Genomic DNA, 21,831 nt, shown 5'->3' with positions numbered 1-21,831 from the left:
CCGGATCCTAGACCCACCGAGGAAGGCCAGGGATCAAACCCACATCCTCATGGATACTGGTTGGATTTGTTTCTGCTGTGCCACAACGGGAGTTCCCGGATCTTATAAATCCTAATGTCTCCTATAGAGTTCTTTTCAAATATCAGGAGGAATAATTTGGTTATTAGTGGATTTTCACACAAATGATACTGCTCTCTGTGAGTAATGTCCATCTTTTTTTTTAAAGGGCGATTTCAATTAATTTACTTCATAAATCGATGTTTTCCAACTGTATATATATATATATATTAGGTATTTAACAAGTGCGAAAATAAGGTAAATACCAACAGTCAGGTCAACAGAAGAGAAAGACACACACATAGCCATTTAGGAAGGAAAAGGAGAAGAAAGATGAAAAGGATGAGGGAGTTGAGGGGAGGAAATTATTTCACACAGAAAAAGCCATTTGGTTTGAAGGAGAGACCATCCAGAATCGATTTCTTTTAGAATTATTACTCTATCCCCAAATTCATTTTGCCCTAGATGTAACAACTCTGTACAAAAAGTTTTTACCATTATCCTTGCTTTTACAATGGTGAGTTAAAAACCATGACATTCTCGGAGTTCCCATCGTGGCTCAGTGGTTAACGGATCTGACTAGGAACCATGAGGTTGCAGGTTCAATCCCTGGCCTTGCTCAGTGGGTTAAGGATCCGGTGTTGCCGTGAGCTGTGGTGTAGGTCACAGATGCGGCTCAGATCCCGTATTGCTGTGGCTGTGGCACAGGCCGGCAGCTACAGCTCTGATTAGATCCGAGCTCCATTAGCCTGGGAACCTCCATATGCCGCGAGAGCAGTCCTAGAAAAGGCAAAAAGACAAAAAGACAAAAAAAAAAAAAAAAAAAAAAAAAAACATGACATTCTCCAATCCAGTAAGGCATGAAATATGTTTTTGCCAAACAGGGAGAAAAAATTAATTTACAGGAGGAGTACAAAGAAAAAGCTTGAACGGGCATGCCATAATAGTGAGAAGGGATAGTCCCACATAATTGGACTTTTTCTCCACCTGATCTCCATGTGATATTGATGAAAATACATTATTACCATCATCTCGTTTTTTAAAATATACCTGTTCCCTTCACCCATAAGTTTCAGATTATGTAGAAAGAAGGGAAAAGTTTTAAATACAGAAAACATACACAACAGTGGTGAAGATGTGGTGATACTTAACGATAATTCCCTAAATAAGAATGAATTGGGAGTTCCTGTCGTGGCTCAGCAGTAATGAACTCAACTAAGATCCATGAGGATGCGGGTTCGATCCCTGGCCTTGCTCAGTGGGTTAAGGATCTGGCATTGCTGTGAGCTGTGGTGTAGGTCACAGACACGGCTAGGATATGGCATGGCTGTGGCTGTGGGGTAGGCCAGCAGCTGCAGCTCTGATTCGACCCCTAGCCTGGGAACTTCCATGTGCCACGGGTTCGGCCCCCCAAAAAGCAAAATCAAAGTGAGATATTGTGTCCTTTGAAATGAGCTGGGTGGAGAATGCACATTCTCTCTTCTTTAGGTTTTAAACAGAAGGAATTCCAGACGTGGGATTCTCGGTAGCTAATTCTGCATTCTTAGACAAGATACTTTGCATATTAATAAGGTAAAGACAGTCTTGTGTATTAATAAGGTAAGGATAGTACTCCAACTCCAGTGGCACCTTGTATCACACAAACTGGTTTTAGGAACAAATAAAAGATATGAAATTTACGAGGTAGAGGGAATCAGGTTCTGATTTGTCCACTGTATTTTTATCATTTCTGCCCTACCTGGATTTAAACCAAAATAAATTGATCACTGCAATAAAAGGTACACAAAGTAGATTTCCATAGCATAGAAATGAATTCTTTAACATCAAGTAAAAAAAAGAAAGCTTTCAGTAAGGTTTTTCTCTTTATCCTAAAAAGTATTTTTGGATCAGACCAACTCATCTCATAGTGTTTTTCATTAAATCATTAGACGAATGCCTAATGCTGACAAAGTAGTAGAAAAAAAAAAGTCCTGTTAGTCTTTTTTATTGGGGTCAAGATTTGGATATATCAACTCGCTTCACAGCCGTACTCAGAGAACTACAAACATTTAAGAGGATAACATGTCAGAAAGGGGGAGCAAGGAGTTCCCATTGTGGCTCAGTGGGTTAAGGACCTGAGGTTGTATCTGTGAAGATGTGTGTTCGATCCCTGGCTGACCTCACTCAGTCCGTTAAGGAGCCAGTGTTGCAGCAAGCTGCACTGTAGGTCACAGATGCAGCTCATTCTGGTGTTGCCATGACTGTGGCATAGTCCAGCAGCTGCAGCTCTGATTCAACCCCTGGCCCAGGAACTTCCAGATGCTGCAGGTGTGGCCATAAAAGAAAAAAAAAAAAAAAAAAAGAAAAGAAAAGAAAAGAAAGAAAGAAGGGGCAATATGAGCTCCGAAGGCTAGCTCCATCATTTCATTGCTGGATAAATCTTGAGTGAATTATTTAATCTCTGTGAAACTTAGTTTCCCATCTATTTGAAGAAAAGAACAAAAAAAGTGTGTGTAACACGTAAGAGAGATTTTTTGAACTTTAGGCGCCTTAAGGGACTATATCACATCAAAAAAGTCAGAAGAATTATTTGACTTTTCAGAATGTGGACCAAAGATAAAAGAATGTTTCCTGAGTGGTATAAAACTACACTTTGTTTTATAGTCTCAGAGGTTCTGATCCTGCCTGAATTTAGATAGCTCTCCTTCTTACTGGAAGTGGAGGATTTTCCACTTACAGCAAAAATTGGCTAAAGCGATGAGAGGCAAATGTGCATTTACGTCCAAAATAACTTACCCCAAATGCTTTATAAACAAATCATCCTTCACTGTCAACAATTTCAAAGTAATGACTAATCCTGACATTTTTGAATTCTTAATTTACTTTATAAAATAGCTTATCCAAGTTAAGACGCTTAGGAATCCATAGGAATTAATGGCTTACCAGGTACTGCATAGCAATAGAGCGTCGAAGAGGCCCAGGGGGTCCTATGAGAAAGACGTCTTGCCCCAAAAGATCCTTCTGCATTATCCATCTTAGATGTTGAACTACAGATTGAGCCACAGAGTCTGAAACTTAAAAATGGGAAAAAAATTAAAATGAAATGCAAGTTAGACAACCACATATAAATCTCCAAGCAATCAATGCAGACATTATATTACATTAAATGTACACACACACACACATTCATACATGCACCTGGTGAATTTTCACACTGTTTTACAATAAAAACCATTATTATCTAATGTTAGAACAGGACAGAGTGTATTACATCACAAAGAGTCACATAATCCCACACTTCAAGGCTTGTAAGAATGCCTGAACAATCACCTGTCAGTGTCACCAAAGGAATGAAAGTGATTTTCAAGGTTGATATAAGTCATTAGTGCCATTACTTTGTCACAAATTTATAGCCCAACTCTTTTATTCTAAAAAGGGGATACAGGAGTTCCTGTTGTGGCTGAGCAGAAAAGAATCCAACTAGGAACCATGAGGTTGCAGGTTCAATTCCTGGCCTCGCTCAGTGGGTCAAGGATCCGGCATTGCCATGAGCTGTGGCTGTGGTGTAGGCTGGCAGCTGTAGTTCTGATTCGACCCCTAGCATAGGAACCTCCATATGCCACAGGTGTGGCCCTAAAAAGCAAAAAAATAAATAATTAATTAATTAAAAAGGGATACCACGAAATCATTGCAGACAATGAATGATTATCATAGTCTTGAAAACATTTTTAAAACTATAACTTAAGTTGGCAGCGGGTTGTGAGATCTCTCAAATGTCACAATTAAGAGGTCTGATGTAGATCCGACTGCTTTAGAATTTAAGTCTATTCCATACTAACTCTTTTGGGAATAGAAAACTACTCCGTATAATATCCTTTTAAATCTACTATTAAATCACCCATCAATCCACTCTCCTTTTGCCTCAATAATTATTTAAATGTTTGTATTAATAGAATTAACTTTTGTTTGCTCATTTGTAAGTCACCCAGTGACCCAGCAAGTGCTTTCCTAAGTATACAAGCAAAACCCTCATCCTCACACATCAAGGACATGCGAAATACTCACAGCAGTGTCATCCAAAATAAAACTGGAGACAGGAGACGGATAAAATGCATACAATGGAATATTACAGAACAACGACAACAAACAGAATGAACTATCACTACTTCCAACAACATGTTTAATGCTTTTTTTTTTTTTATGGCTGCACCCATGGCATAAGGAATTTCCCGGGCTAGAGACTGAATCTGAGCCACAGCTGTGACCTACACTGCAATTCTGGCAACACCAGATCCTTTAATCCACTGTGCCAGGAAGCGGATTGAACCTGCATTTCTGCATGATTCTTAACGCACTGCACCACAGCGGAAACTGTGATATGTTTAATTCTTAAAAGAGCAAAAAAATGGTCACAAAATAAATCACATATTCATGTTTCATATCACAATTTGATAAAGCTCTGTAAACTAGCAATTCAAATTCATTACAAGTAGCTACATATGTGATAAAACAGTGCTTAAAAAAGCAAAAAAAGCAAGAGAATGATACTTTCAGGATAACTGGACTTGGAACCAGCAAGATTCTCATAGATGAATTCAACGGTATTTAAAATATGCTAGTTCTTACATTGGATGTGGGTACAGTGTTTGTTTTACTATGATGCTGCATTTTATACAACAAACACACGATACAGATTGTATGTACATATGTATATGTGTATACGAATATCCCATGCCTCAAACTTTGTTTAATCACCCATGAAGTTTATGAAAGAATGCAAAGCTCAAACTAAGAATGCTTGCCTAGGACTTAAGCTCTGCTTCTCCCCAACACCCCCCACCCCCTATGCCCACCAACAGCATAATATTACTAGGGTGGACCCTCCCCTCCCCCCCAAAAGTTAACAACTCATCATTGGAAAAAAATAAAGATAACTTTCTGATTTTCTTAACCATGGCAGGAAGATCAAGGACAGATCTTGATCTTGGGGCAGAGTGGTTGGTTTCTTACATCACCGGGGTCACACTTCAAGCATCTTATAACTTCCCCAAAGCAAGGGTTTCTACACCTGAAAGCCAGGAGACTCATCACCCAAGTAGAGGTGCTTGGCTTCCTCCAGTCCTCGATGAACCCTCTACAGCACCCATGGGGGCGGATCACCTCCAAGGGGGCAAAGACTGGTTCCTGCAGGGGGCTTGGGAACAATTCTTAGCTATTGCAATGGTCTGCTGCCGACTGAAGGGATGCCATGCCCAAACAGATATAGGATATAGCTGTGGTCTTGAAATTTCATGGGGTTGGGGAGAGACAAATTAGCGGGGAAATGTTGTCACAAGAGCAATGATGAAAAAATAGATTGAAAAACAGTGCCCCAAGCCTTATACCTTTGAGAATCTTTCAAGGAGTTCACAATGTTAGGAAGCAATTCACTCATTTCTTTTTTGTTTTTGTTTTTTGTTTTTTGTTTTTTTTTTGGATGTGGAGGTTCCCAGGCTAAGGGTCCAATCAGAGCTACAGCTGCTGGCCTATACCACAACCACAGCGATGCAGGATCCAAGCCGAGTCTGTGACCTACACCACAGCTCACGGCAATGCCAGATCCTTGCTTGACCCATTGAGCGAGGCCAGGGATGGAACCCACATCCTCATGGATACAAGTTAAGTTCGTTTCAGCTGCGCCACAACGGGAACTCCCACTCTTTCTGATTTCAAGATGAGTTCATCTACTTGCAGTTTAAGGATGAAACAAAATAAGAGTTAAGAAGCTGTAATTCCTCCATCAGTAAAATTACACAAAGTGCCTTATGCTGAAGATCCACGACCTCATCTTACTTTGATATCAAGTATATATTTAAAAACTGACACACTTAAAGAGTTTTTTTCCTTTATGTTTTCACAAATATCAGTTTGCTATGGCCACAGGCCTTCCCTACACGATTCTTAAAGTTCTATGTTGCTTTGTTGTCTTCACCTTTGACAATGTGCCTGACCTTCCATTACCAGGACTTGTCTATTTAAAATAGGGAAATTTCGGGAGTTCCCCGTTGTGGCTCAGTGGTTAACCCATGAGGTTGTGGGTTCAATCCCTGGCCTTGCTCAGTGGGTCAAGGATCCTGAGTTGCTGTGGCTCTGGCGTAGGCCGGAGGCTACAGCTCTGATTCGACCCCTAGCCTGGGAACCTCCATATACCGTGGGAGCCGCCCAAGAAAATGGCAGAAAGACAAAAAATAAAATAAAATAAAATAAAATAGGGAATTTCCAAAGTTCTATGAGGTAAAGCCAAGCTGGTCTCTCCAGCTTTCCTCCCACTTTTTATTACTTATAACTATTTGTAACTATCCCTAATGACAGCATCTCAATGGAGTTCCATTCCATTTTGAATGCCTTGACCTTGGAACTCATATTTATTTTCAAGATATTTTCAAATCGAAGGCAGTATTTCCTAATCAAATGTGAGATCTTCCCCTCACAAGTGCTGGAGTTTAGGCATAATTACCTTTTGCTTAGCAAACTGAAGAACAGAGCAGTTTGTACACCAATGTGCTTTCTTAAGTGGGAGAGAAAGGCACGGAGATGGAGGTATTTATTTATTTACTGGTCTTTTTGTCTTTTTAGGGCCACACCCGAGGCACAGGTAGGTTCCCAGGCTAGGAGTCGCATTGGAGCTATAGCCGCTGGCCTATGCCACAGCCACGCCACAAGATCTGAGTGGAGTCTGCGACCTACACCACAGCTCACAGCAACGCTGGATCCTTACACCACTGAGCAAGGCCAGGGATCATACCTGCGTCCTCATGGATGCTAGTCAGGTTCACTAACCGCTGAGCCATGATGGGGACTCCAGAGATGGAGGTATTTAAAACTGGAGCCCTGGGAATTGTATCCAATGCTGAGACTGTTCATGCGAGAGTCTTCCACTCAGCCTGATTCTCGTGTGTTGAGAACCACTGGCCTAACATATGCCTGGCCATTCTCATCAATCTCTTCCTTTACTCTCTGCTCAAGAAGGGTTCTCAACCAGGGGCGGTACCGCCACTACTCCATGCCTGCCAGAGGCATTTGGAAGTATCTTCCACTGCATTTCGATTCTACGTAAGTTTCTGACTATGGATAAGCAGCTTCTGAATCCGGTGGCTGGCCTTGTAGTCTATTCCATATCTTCACCGACACCTCTTCTTTTCCCTTCTTTTGTCTTCCCTTAATAAGAGTAATAGTGATGGCCATCATTTTTTGCATTCCCGTCACGAGCCAGGTAAAAATACGAATGATTTTTCACCCAGGATCTCACTGAGATCTCACACCAACCCTAGAAGGTAGCAGCCTGCAGCATTTCAGGATACAGACTCAAGCCAAACTGCTTCAATCCCAACTCTGTTGTTTACTGTGGAACCTTCATCAGTTACTTAAATTCTCTATGCTCCCTTTATCTGTAGGATGGATATAATAAATGTACTTACAAGGTTAAATTAGGCACTTGGAACAGTGTCCAGGGGTAGGATAAGCATTTGTTAAATACTCATTTTCCCCATTTTATGAGTAAGAAAATCAAAGTTCTTATGGGGGTATCAATTGTCCACAGTTGATAAAATCATAAACCAAGATTTAGACCCAAGCTGTTTAGGTCCAGAGTTTGCACTCCTGCCATTATGTCCTACTGCTCCTCCAAAAATCTTTAAAACAGGCTCTATTTTTAGGACCAAGGCTTGTCCTACAAGTATGAACCTCATAAGACTCCATCTGAGTGAGTGTGCTTGCTTTTCCAAAGGAGACAATTTGGGGAGTAGGGGATGCGCTGGGGGTGTGGGATGGAAATACAATAAAACTGGATTGTGATGATCATTGTGCAACTACAAATGTAATAAATTCATTGAGTAATAAAAATAAATGAGAGTTCCTGTCGTGGCTCAGTGGTTAATGAATCCGATTAGGAACCATGAGGTTGTGGGTTCGGTCCCTGGCCTTGCTCAATGGGTTAAGGATCTGGCATTTGCCGTGAGCTGTGGTGTGGGTTGCAGATGCGGCTCGGATCCTGAGTTGCTGTGGCTCTGGCGTAGGCCGGCGGCTAAAACTCCGATTAGACCCCTAGCCTGGGAACCTCCATATGCCTCGGGTTCGGCCCTAGAAAAGGCAAAAAGACCAAAAAAAAAAAAAAATTAAAAAAATTAAAAATTAAAAAAAAAGACCTTGCTTTTATCAACATTAATCCTACTTCTTGGGTTTTGATAAAACCCAACGTACCATGTTTTACTCCTTTTATTAAAATGTTGAATTTATTTTGTTGTTTACATCATGTCTTCAGAGAACCCACTTCTCAAAAAAAAAAAAAAAATCTCATGCTCACTTATTCATAATGTATTTTGTCAAAGAAAATGTTTGATTTGTCAGGAAGTGGATTCAACTACTGAAAGAAAGTAGCATGTACTGCTGTGTGGTGTCTGTGGTGTATTTTACATTAATGCTTGAAACAAGCTATATTTTTAGGATGGCCTCAAAGAAAACGTGAGTCATAGACTTAAAAGTGTTCCAGAAATAGAAACAAGATGTAAGACTGTACATTACGAACATCTGCAAAACAAACTGCCAAACTGCCATGTGTAACCTAAGAGAAACACAGACCAGGGTGCCAGAGAAATCCTCGACCTCGATGTTTTCAGGCACAAGATGCTACCTTTCAAGAGTCCACGTGAGGATAAACTGCTGTCAAGAGTAACACCAGAGAGCTTGATCCTACATTCTATGATTTCCTTCTGTATGGAAAAACGAAACATCTGGCTCCTGTGGGGCTAAATTCCTAGCCAATACTTGTTTCCAAAAAACAGGTACTATTTTTGCCCAGGCATAGTCGAGGACTTGAAAATAATCTTAGAGGAATGTAAGGTATCATTTTCTCCCACCCTAGAGTCAAATTTGTCATATACCTAAAGATTAACATTTCAGAAAAGTAGGCATAGTTCAAATCAGTTCTAATAAGTCCTTCAAAACTAGTGACGCTGTCTTAGGATCTCAAGAGGCAACATAATACAATGGAAAGAAAAAGCCCTTGAGGCCAAACAGACGTGGTTGTGATTTCTCCATCCTGCCCTTTATCAGTGTCCTTGGACAAGCATTCTGAATCGTCCTGGCCGAAGTATTCTCATTTTCCAAAGTGAGGTAATAGAGTTCCCATAATGGCGCAGCAGAAACAAATCCAACTAGGAACCATGAGGTTGTGGGTTCGATCCCTGGCCTCAATCAATGGGTTAAGGATCCGGTGTTGCTGTAAGCTGTGGTGTAGGTCACAGGCACGGTTCAGATCCTGCGTTGCTGTGGCTGTGGCGTAGGCCGGCAGCTGTAGCTCCGATTGGACCCCTAGCCTGGGATCCTCCATGTGCCAGAGGTGCAGCCCTAAAAGAAGAAAAAAAAAAAAAAATTGAGGTAATAATCCTATTGCATGTGGTTACGGGGAGGATTAGAGGTAAAGCTCCTAGTCCAGCCCCTAGTTAGCCAGCGAGTTGTAGGTATGGAAGGATATTAAAGGCCTAGCCTCACCCACACAGTCCTCTACCTGATGTGCACCCCAGACAGCAGGCTGCCCAGCATGGACTCAGTGCTCATGCATGAGCTTCTGGGTTTATGCTCAAGTTACCTTCTGAACCTAGAGCCCACCCTGAAAAAAATCAAGGAGAAAGGAGCCGACCTAACTAGGACTACTTGCGGGAGGTACTTTCCAAAGGCATTTCCTCTTATTCACCACAGTCGACCTGCCAAGGGGCTCAGAAAGAATCTGAACCAGGCCCATCACACTCCCTTGCATTCATTACGAAATCACAATGAGAGGTTCCAAAAGAAGGACAACTCATCTCACTGCAGGTGCCTGCTCATTTACTTAACCATGACCTAGTTGTTGTGGATCCTGCTGTCCTGGGGAGGGACAGCAAGGGGGACCATGCAAGAGCAGGGCACACAATACGGTATGTTCAGAACCAAAGTTATTTACCACATGAGCTCAATGAACTAAGAAATGAAGTCACTCACATAGCTACATTTATTAAGGATTTTCTATAGGCTTAGTACCAAGAACACAAAGATAAATACAATAAGGTTCTTTGAAGGTGTCAAAGGAAAAAAACGCATATATATAAAGCCTCTGTTTATATAAGCCACTCATCTATAAAGTGGGCTATGGGTCTGATCCAAAACAAACAGCTGTAATCCAAATTAAATAAGCAAGAAGTTCATGTAGTGGTGCCGTGGAAATGAATCCAACTAGGAACCAGGAGGTTGCAGGTTCAATCCCTGGCCTCGCTCAGTGGGTTAAGGATGCAGCATTGCCATGAGCTGTGGTATAGGTCACAGACCCAGCTTGGATCTGGCGTTGCTGTGGCTGTGGTGTAGGCTGGCAGCTGTAGCTCTGATTCGACCCTGGGAACTTCCATATGCCTTGGGTGCTGCCCTAAAAAGGAAAAAAAAAAAAAATTAAATTAAATAAGCACAATACCGTTCAGTACAGGACTCAGCACTGAGAAAGCAGGTTTTCTTAAAACTGGAAAAATACATCACTATACACTATAAATAGAGAATAATGATATAAATATATATTAAGTGTTAAGCTGTATACTTTTTGTGTGGAGGTGTTAGAATAAGAATACATATGTACCCAAGACATGGAAACAACCTAAATGTCCACTGACAGATGATTGAATTAAGAAGATGTAGTACATATACACAATGGAATACTACTCAGCCATAAAAAAGAACGAAACAATGCCATTTGCAGCAACATGGATGGAACTAGAGACTCTCATCCTGAGTGAAGTTAAGTCAGAAAGAGAAAGACAAATACCATATGATTTCACTTATATCTGGAACCTAATATATGGCACAAATGAACCTTTCCACAGAAAAGAAAATCATGCACATGGAGAACAGGCTTGTGGTTGCCAAGAGGGAGGGGGAGGGACTGGGAAGGACTGGGAATTTGGGATTAATAGAAGCAAACTATTGTCTTTGGAATGGAGAAGCATTGGGATCCTGCTGTATAGCACTGAGAACTATGTCTGGTCACTTGTGATGGAGCGTGATAATGTGAGAAAAAAGAATGTATACATGTATGTGTGACTGGGTCACCTTGCTGTGCAGCAGAAAATTGACAAAACACTGTAAATCAGCTATAATGGAAAAAATTAAAAACATTATTAAAAACATAAGAAAACATATGTATATTTTCTTGTATGAGAAACACGGAAAGAGGAAGAACTACTTTACATCCCAATTCCTTCTAGAAAATCAGCATTATCTGAATACCAAAGTCTGACAAAGTCATCGCAAGGAAGTCGACCACAGCTATAGACTGAAAGTTTGTGTTCCTCCAAAACTCATATGCTGAAATCCTAACTGCCAATAGGATTGAATTAGCAGGTGGGGCCCGTGGGAGGCCATTAGGTCATGAAGGTAGAGCCCTCATAAATGGCGTTAGTCCTGTTATTAAAAAAGACATTTGCCGGGGAGAGGGGAGTGGGGTGGATTGGGAGTCTGGGGTTAGTAGATGAAAACTCTTGCATTTGGAGTGGATCAGTGAGATCCACTGTATGTACAGCACAGGGAACTATACATACAAGCACTTGTGATGGAACATGAAGGAGGATAATGTGAAAAAAGAATGTATATAAAAGTATAACTGGGTCTCTTTGCTGTACAGCAGAAACTGACAGAACATTGTAAATCAAGCATAATAAAAATTACAAAACAATATCACATGGACACCCTCTAGGTCCGCAGTTAGAAATCTAACTTACTCTTCTGTAACAGCTGCAGAAGTTTCCATAATATGTGTATTCAATAATTTATTCAACCATTCATTCCTCTATCAATACACTCGGATTGCTTCTTGTGTTGGTCACTATCAAAAATCATAAAAGGCTGCACTATTTTTTATGTACAAATACCTTTTTTATGCACTGATTTTCTCTTGATGGATAGAACCAAAAAGAGAAATTGCTACATCAAAAAAGTACAGTTTTTATTTTAATAGCTGGTACCACATGATTTTCCAAAGAAGTCAAATGAACTCACCCTTCTACAGCAATGTATGAAATGCCATTTCCCTACAACCTTGCAGGGATTGGACATTATGATACTTTTTAACTTTGGCTCAGATGAATGGATGATGCTGTATGAATAGTGCCATCTAATTATGCAACTTGCATTTCTGCCTATTAAGCAGGGTTAGAACATATGTACAAATACTTACTGGCTATTTGAATTTCCTGTTATGTGGTATGCCTATTTAAATCCTTTGCCTAGGAGTTCATGTTGTGGCTGGGCAGGTTAAGAATCGAACTACTATCCATGAGGATGTGGGTTCAATCCCTGGCCCCGCTCAGTGGGTTAAGGATCCAGCTTTGCTGTGAGCTGCAGTGTAGGTCACAGATGTGGCTCGGATTTGGTGTTGCTGTGGCTCTGGCATAGGCCAGCAGTTGCAGCTCCAATTCTACCTTTAGTCTGGGAATTTTCATATGCTGCAGGTATGGCCCTAAAAAGACATACATACATACATACACACATAAATACTTTGCCTATTTTCAACTGGATCATATGATGTTTCTCATCAATTTATAAGATACATTTGTATATTAAGATTATTAAACCCCTATCTATCATACATGTTACATATGCATTAAAAACATGATTTTTAAAAATTTTTATGGCCATACTCATGACATGTGCAAGTTCCTGGGCCAGGGGTTAAATCTGAGCTGCACCTGTGACCTTTGCCAGATCCTCTTAACTCACTGTGCCCAGCTGGGGCTCAAACCCGCGCCTCCTCAGCAACCCAAGCCACGGCAATTGGAGTCTTAACCTACTGTGCCACAGCAGGAATGCCTAAAAATGTGATTTTTAAAGTTAGGGGTTTACTACTTGAATTCATTTAAACACTGTCATTAACGATGGTTACATTGCCAGGTAGATATGAAGAAGCCTATGTAACATACTGCATAGCTCAAAAATTCTATACTTGCATTGAAAGTTGCAGAAAGCAACAACACTCATTAAATAGACAATCAAAAACAATAAAGCACAGCCCAAAAAAGTCATCTTCAACATAGTCCTTGGGAGAAGGAAGATTAAAGAAAAATGAGGCACTGAATAGACTGCTGCAGAGATTCCAGAAGAGGCTTCAGGGCGTGTGAAGAACTTTGAAAGTTGATGACAGACTTGAGTTTGCCGGGGGCAGCGGTGGGGGTGGCTTCAGGGGTGGGGGTGGGGGTGGGGGTGGGGGGTGGGAATGGGACACATTGGGAGTCTGGGGTTAGCAGATGAAAACAGTTGCATTTGGAGTGGGTGGGCAATGGGATCCTGGTGTTATGGCACAGGGAACTATATCCAATCACTCGTGATGGAACATGATGGAAGATAATATGAGAAAAAAGAATGTATATGTGTAAACAGCGTCGCTTGGCTATATAGCAGAAATTGGCACATTGTAAATCAAGTACAATTTTTTAAAAATGAAGAAAAAAGAAAAGTTGGTGGGACTCTTTCTTCTGAGGGCTCTATTCTTAAAAATATATCTAAAGAAATCTCAAGTGAAATCCTTTTCCCAAAGTAAATTCTCATGTAATGAATGAGAAGTGATTAGGGCACTAGTAAAAATATGACAAATCTTAAGGATCGGAGGCCTTGCTTCTCACATTGTTTTTCAAGCACTGCCAATTAAGTAAGGGAATCTTAGGTAAGATTCCCTGCAGCCTTGTGTGTAAGCTTTGTCACAAATTCATTAAAACTGACAAGTAGCTACAATGACTGTCCATATTATCTACCCTGACACCAAAATGACACAGTTTTTCCACGCTCTTCTGTCACTTACAACATTGATGAATTTCTTAAACCTCTTTTTTTTCCCACATCTTTTTAGGGCCAAACCCAGGGCACCCGGAGGTTCCCAGGCTAAGGGTCGAATCAGAGCTACAGCCACTGTCCTACATCACAGTCACAACAACGCCAGATCAGAGCCAAGTCTGCAACCTACACCACAGCTCACGGCAACACCGAATCCTTAACCCACTAAGCGAGGCCAGGGATCAAACCTGCATCCTCATAGATGCCAGTCAGATTCATTTCCGCTGAGCCACAAGGGGAACTCCTCTTAAACCTCTTAAAACTATTTACTAACTAAAGAGAAAAGCTTTCCCCGACCCAAAGAAATCTCTCATCCTGTTAATTATGCCAAAACTCACCACTTTAAGAGCAGGATGTCATAATTCTTGCAGTAAATATTTGCGGGCCCTAATTGCTTGCATAAGAGTTCAGTGTGTCCAGAAAACCTCAAATGACTTCCCATATAACTGGTTCAATGATTGTTAACAAGAAGATTATATAAGGAAGCAGAAATATAACTCTGGGGTCAGGCTTAAAGTCATCTATTGAAAACCTGCTACCCTGGATCACTTCATAAGTCAAACCCTGGAAGAAATACCAGCTTTGATACAATATGGTTTAACTTCAAGCACAAAACATGAAGGAACCCCTCTTCAACAGCTGCCAAGTTCAACTAAGCCTTGAGAATTGGTTTTCATACAAAAAGGCAAAAAAGCTTCAATTATCCACTTCAACACTTGCCGGTGAGAGACTAGGGACTGAGATGATAAGTGGAAGTTAGAATGGTCAAGGCAGGAGGTGACAAGACCTAGATAATTTAAAAAAAAAAAAACTACGCCCACTCCTGCGCCTATTGTGTGCCAGGCACTGGGCTAGATTTTAGAGCTAACAAGATGTCCTGCTGGTCCTGATGCTACGAAGAGAGAAACAGTTCAACTGACTGTAAAATATAAACATTCACGATCTCAATCAAATGGTCCATGAATTAAGAAATTTCGCTATGATGAGATAATACTGCTTTTGTGTGGTTTTTAATTGAATTTTAGACTTCCACTTAAGAATATTTCCAGGCTATGGCTTCTGCCGGTGGGCAAGATTTCTGCCATTCCGTTAAAGAGATGTTAAATATGAATATCAGCGTTCATAATTCAACATTGTGACTTTTCATTTCTTCATTACTAAAAGAAAATAGTGATTTTTCAGGATGCTGAAAAAGAATGTTAATAAAGATAGAGCACAGCCCTGCCTCAACTATTTCAATATTTTTCAATAATCCTTCACACTTTTAAATTCCAGAAGAGTTACATCCCAGGCCTTATTCTAAGGAAAGCAGCCCAAAGGGGTGAGAATTGCCTCAAGTCGTTGGATGGGGCTGGGATGAGGCCTGCATTCGGACTCAGACCAAGGGCAGGAGTGTGAGGACCACCCTTCTGCTGATTTGAATATTTAAATACACATGTTACGGGAGACGAAGGAGGAGTTACTACATGAAGAAAGAGGAAGCGGCAGTCTTTTCACACCCCCACTCCCCGTGGATGATAAAACTGTAGCCCACCTAATCCTGGGGTAGAGCCTCCTTGCCTGCCTGCCTGCTTGCATCTCTCACAAGCATCCTAGCTTCACAAATCTATTTCTTGCCTAAAAAGAAAGAAAGAAAGACAGACAGACAGACAGACAGAAAGAAAGAAAGACAGACAGACAGAAAGCAAGCAGCCAGAGAAACTGTGGCAGACTATAAAAGGAAAATAAAAGTAAGTCAGGAAATCTGGGTTTGCTACTAAATTAATTAGTCTTCTGACCTCTTTCTTGTGGTCCTACTTTCCTGGCTATGAAATGAGTTTCAGAGAGGATAATAATTGCTAAAGTTCTTTTTTTTAACACAGGTCTATCATGTTATGCTTCATTTCAAAGTATTAAATATCCAAAAGGCAAAAAACTAAAACGAAGCATAAATATAGGAAGGAAGGTAATGGAGTGTCAAACCTCAACAAAACCTCATTTCAAAAATACATTTAAGAAAAATAACTCCAGGAGTTCCCATTGTGGCTCAGCGGTAACAAACCCAAAGAGTATCCATGAGGCCTTGCTCAGTGGGTTAAGGGTCTGGTGATGTCATGAGCTGTGGTGTAGGCTGCAGATGTGGCTCAGATCCCGAATTGCTGTGGCTGTGGTGTAGGCCAGCAGCTATAGCTCTGATTTGACCCCTAGCCTGGGAACCTCCATATGCTGCAAGTGCAGCCCTAAAAAGCCAAAAAAATAAATAAATAAAATGAAATAAAATCAAACTGCAAAAGAAAAAAGAATCATTCAAAGTGCTCTCATAGCCAAGAGCCATAATCTCTAATCAGTCATGTAGTAGCAAGAGTGAAGCCAAACAACTAGAATTTTCCCATTCTGAAAATAGTCCCTGAGAGAGGGAGAAAAAGCTCAAAGAAGACAGTATTTGAACATAATACAGTAAATAGATGCATAAGAACATATTATGCAATACAATGTTATCTGTCTAATCAATATGTAGCACTACATAATTCTTATGTGAATATGTGACATTTTGGTTGACTTAGCTCGGCCACTTTTCCTATTTCAAGTTAACCAAACTTCCAACAGGCTTTTTCTTACAAATGGCACAGTCGCTCATTAGAAAGATAGTAGAGGCAATGTAACAATTTACTACTGGGCCCAACCTTTGCTATTGTCATCTCGATATACAAACTATAAGTCTACTTGATGTCCTTATACGGTGATGAATGGAGAGCAAAGCACAAACCGTGCAACTGCGTTCAGTATAAGCTCTTCTGACCAAGTTCAAAGGGAAAGCGACTAATAATAAAAGACAAAAGAAATGAAAAGTTATAATGACATAAGAGAGGCATGCAAACAATACTAAAAAAAATTGAAAAACAAAATTGAAAGTATGTAAGCCAGAAAATGTTGAGGGTTTTTCTTTTTTTCTTTCTTTCTTTTTTTTTTTTTTTTTTCCTGAGGGATTTGGGTGACAACATATAGAAGTTTTTGCTATATTTAGAAACAGATACCTTTCACACTTTGGGACTTGGTCGCAGTCAGCCACCGTATTGCCCCTCAGTGATTGGCAAAGCATGAGAATACATTCATTCAGAGCATGTGCTTCTAAGTTTTGAAAGTGATATTGCTGAGATGCCTTTAATTCTTAAAGCTAGTGTGCAAAGTCTTGTTAATGTTCTCCCCAAAATGATGTTAAGTGTCTGCGATTATGACAAAGTACTTCAGTAGACCCCAGACAGGAGAGGACGGCATCCTAGTTGTTAAAAGAAGGGATGGAGAGTGCTAGCCCCTGATGAGACCTGTCAAGCAATGACTGTGCCTCAGCTCTAGGTGAGACGGAAAAGGTCAACATTCTTTCCACACGGTAAACATGTTACGTTTGATCTTTTTATTTTATTTATTTTATTTTATTTTGTCTTTTTGCTATTTCTTGGGCCACTCCTGCGGCATATGGAGGTTCCCAGGCCAGGCGTCGAATCGGAGCTGTAGCCACCGGCCTACGCCAGAGCCACAGCAACTCGGGATCCGAGCCGTGTCTGCAAGCTACACCACAGCTCACGGCAACGCCGGATCGTTAACCCACCGAGCAAGGGCAGGGACCGAACCCGCAACCTCATGGTTCCTACTCGGATTCGGGAACTCCAAGTTTGATCTCTTTAAATTGAAGTTTATGTGAAGAGGCTACAGCCATCTGTGATCCTGCAAACCATCCAACTGAGGGCAAGTTCAAAGTCCAATCTAGATGACATCTATTCCAAATTCTTTTTTTTTTTAAGTTGTATTGAACACAGCTGATGTACAAGGTTGTGATCATTTCTGCTGTGCAGCAAAGTGATGCAGTTTTACGTGTACACACATCCATTCCCTTTCAGATTCTTTTCCCACGTAGATTATCACAGAATACTGGGTAGAGTTCTGTGTGCTATACACCCAGATTCACTTTTTCTCCTTTTTTTTTTTTTTTTTTTGTCTTTTTAGGGCCGCAACCATGGCATATGGAAGTTGCCAGGCTAGGGGTCACATCAGAGCTGCAGCTGCCAGCCTACACCACAGCCACAGCATTGCAGGATCTGAGCTGGGTCTGTGACCTACACCACAGCTCACAGCAACACAGCATCCTTAACCCACTGAGCGAGGCCAGGGATTGAATCCATGTCTTCATGGCTACTAGTTAGATTTGTTTCCGCTGAGCCACGATGGGAACCCCAGTTGCATTTTTTTTAGGGGTAAGACTGAGGGAAGATGTGTTTGCGCCTATCTCTTGAGCAGGATCATACCAGCCCCTAGGAATCCCTACACTCAACAGTGTCACAGGCATGGGATAATAGAAAAATGAAAAGGAGCAAAAGTCAGGAGACTGGAGAAAGGATTGTGTCTGGGACTCACATGTAGAAGAAACGCTGAGCAGTCATGCTGTGAGCCACACAGGAAGTCCCAGGGGCTCACATGTAATTGAGCACTGTGTGCCAGGCACTATCTTATACATTTCACAGATGCTATTTGATTTAATCCACACAGTATATCAAAGAGGTTGAAATGATTATCCCCATAAAGTCAAGGAGACTAGAGCAGTTAAATGACGATGGAAATAGAGACACCTAAAGAGAAAGAAGGAAAGAGTTCCCTTGGATCCTGCATTGCTGTGGCTGTGGTGTAGGTTGGCAGCTGCAGCTGTGATTCAACCCCTAGCCTAGGAACTTCCATGTGCCGCAGGTGCAGCCCTAAAAAGCAAAACAGCAAAAAATAAAAATAAATTAAAAAATAAAAGCAAAGAAGGAAAACAAAGAAAGAAGGGAGGAAGGAAAAAATACATACATCTAGAAAGTAGTACAGACAAAATTTTAAACATAATTTCCCCTTACCCAATATTCAAACTACATAATTTTCCCTACAGAATGCAAACTACACAAGTTTTCTTATTGTCTGTTACGAGTGGATATTATTCCTCACCTCTGAAGTTTATTTTAAAGGTTAGCTATATTCATAATAAGAAAAGATCCAGAAACCAGGGAAAATGAATGGGTTCTTTTTTCAATTATCATATACCTGTGACAAGGAAGGGGTCATAGATCTATTTTGTTAATTTTTCTCTAGATAAGTATAACAGCTTGGTAAAAAATTACGTTATTAGTCTCACCCCCAGAAGAGAAAAATTGTCTATTACAGTAATATGATTAGGCATAACCATTAAATAATGAAGATTAAAAATAAATATTCCTGATTCTCACTTCTAGTTAGGATGAGGAGAACTGCAAAAGAATTTTACCTTCAGCATAACAATCAGAATGAACCAGTTAATCTACAAAAATCACAGTTTCTTTAAACCTATCATACACCTAAGGATACAAAGAAACCTAAATGAGCTAAAGTATAGAAAGAAATGAGCCCTTTCAAGGATCAAAGAGACCCACAGCTAACTTTCTTCCCAGGCAGAATGGCAGGAGGAGGAAGAAGCTGCCATAGATGTGTTAGGGTAAGCAGGTTGAACTGTTAACGAACCTATAATGGCCACATATGGGCTGGTGTGATAACTTACTGAGAAGTCCCATTTTTGTTAAAATGTCCATACTACTCAGAGAAACTACTATAGATTTAATGCCATCCCTATCAAAATACCAATGACATTTTTCACAGAACTAGAACAAATAATCCTAAAATGTGTATGGAATCACAAAAGAACCCCAATAGCCAAAGCAAGCTTAAGAAAGAACAAATCTAGAGGTATCTCGCTCTCTGACTTTAGACTATACTGCAAAGCAATGGCAATCAAACGGTAAGATGCTGGCACAAAGAAAGACCCACAGATCAATGGAATAGACTAGAGAGAGCTCAGAAATAAACCCATGAACATGAAGTCAATTAATCTACAAAAAAAAAAAAAAAAAAAAAAAAAAAAAAGACAAGATATACGATGTGGAAAAGACAGAAAGACAGTCTCTTCAATAATTGGTGTTGGGAAACCAGACAGCTACATGTAAAAAAATAAAATTAGAACCCATTCTCAAACCATATGTAAACTTAAAATGGATTAAAGACCTAAAAATGAGATCGGAAACCATAAAAGAAGAAAACATAGGCAGTGTGTTTTGAAACATAGAGACACTTCACATAAGACATACTAATGGCCAATAGGAAAATATCTTTATCCATCAATGAGAATCAATGAGTGGACACACTTCACTGAAAGAGTAGAGGAAGGACCTCTGACAACCCAGCTGCTCCTTAAAAACAATGAGAACACTGGCCAAAATTATCAAAACCCATTTTTTCAGAATTCTGAAAATTAACGAAATGCTTACAACAATACAACAAGCATTTATACCAGAAAAATGGGTGAACCTCAGTCAGAAGGGTTAGGGTTAGGGTTAGGGTTAGGGTTAGGGTTAGGGTTAGGGTTAAGCGCTGCAATGTTGTAACTTGCCCTGCTCCTATTTCTCTCTCCAGGACGGTGGTAATCTTAAAAACCAACTGACCACAGTGCTGGTGAAAATCAGCCACCCGGCAACCACGGAAGGGGACAGAATAGGGTTGGAATGCTCCAAAAGCTCCCTCCCCAGAGAACTAACCCTACTATCTAGCAGCTCCCTAAAAGAGCTCCTTTCTTAAAATTTGTCTTTATTTGACTCATTCAGAATTTCCTGTGTGCAAACAGCTCTACGCCAAGGCATCTGTCAAAAAAAAATCAGCAAGAATTGCTTAACATCATAGCTGCCTGAGGCAGTTTTGGTTATCCACCAAAAAAAACTTTAAAAAAAAAACAAAAAAAAACTTAAAAGGAAAAACTGGGAATGAGCTGTCCCAAGAAGGCTTTGAAAAACTCCAGCGTAGGCCTAGAAACGTAGAAGGCGACGCACATGTGCAGGACTATGTACCCATCCAGGAAATTCCTGAGAAAAGCCTAATCTCTCACCTCTGGCTGATGTCAAAGCTTCGCACAAGCAGGAAGTAAAGGCAAAGATGCACTTTTAAGGTGCCTGTGAAGCACTGAAATCATGCCGAACAGGCACACAGGGGCTCTGGGTGAAGGCTGAGAGTGATTATTTGCTCAGGGCATTTAAGAAATGTCTGTCCAATCACTGGATGGCCATGAAGCTAACTGAGCACAAACTGGATGGGCTGCACATGACGAAGAATACAGACTTAAAAAAAAAAAAACAAACAGTCAATGAAAGTTGCTAAACAAACTAGAAGCAAAAACAAACCATGGGGGACGTATTACATACTATTTAATATGTCTACTTTTCAAAAAATTTCAAAAAAATTTATAATAAACACAAAGAAATGGAAAAGTACGGCCCAAACACGGGGGGCGGCGGGGGGGGGGCAGTCAATAAAATCTGTCTCTGAGTGGGAATTCCCATTGTGGCTCAGTGGGTTATGAACCACTAGTAGCCAGGAGGATGCAGGTTCGATCCCTGGCCTTGCTCAGTGGGTTAAGGACCTAGTGTTGCCGTGAGCTGTGATTTAGGTCACGGAGGTGGCTCGGACCCCACATTGTTGTGGCTGTGGGGTAGGCTGGCAGCTGCAGCTCTGATTTGACCCCTAGCCTGGGAACTTCCATATGCCACAGCTGTGGCCCAAAAAAGAAAAAAAAAAAAAAAAAACTATCTCTGAGGAAGCCAGATATTGGACATAGTAGACAATCACTTTAAGCCAGCTATTATAAATATGCTCAAAAAACTACAAGAAATTATGAGTGAAGTATTAAAGGAAAGTATGACAATAATATCTCACTGGAAAATATCAATAAAGAAATTATAAAAAAGCCCCAAAATAAAATTCCAAAGTTGAAAATTATAGTAAGTGCAATAATTCAGTAAAAGGGCTCAACAGCAGATATGAGCAGATAGAATAATCAGGAAACTTGAAGATAAGTCAGTTGAGACTATCCAATCTAAGAAAAAGAAAAAGGAA

General features: G+C 40.6%; 1 protein-coding gene across 1 annotated transcript in view; it reads right to left on the bottom strand.

Annotated features, from left to right (window-relative positions):
- The window catches only part of VWA8 (von Willebrand factor A domain containing 8), a 390,508-nt gene that overhangs the window by 348,432 nt on the left and 20,245 nt on the right, over positions 1-21,831 (bottom strand). Inside the window, 1 exon segment of the mRNA XM_021065625.1 lies at positions 2,980-3,110. Coding sequence (XP_020921284.1) covers positions 2,980-3,110 — 131 coding nt within the window.

Source organism: Sus scrofa, chromosome 11 (genome assembly GCF_000003025.6).
Source record: "Sus scrofa isolate TJ Tabasco breed Duroc chromosome 11, Sscrofa11.1, whole genome shotgun sequence".
NCBI classification, from domain to species: Eukaryota; Metazoa; Chordata; class Mammalia; order Artiodactyla; family Suidae; genus Sus; species Sus scrofa.
The sequence above is the reverse complement of the archived record's forward strand: the minus strand, read 5'-3'. Positions and strand labels throughout refer to the sequence as shown.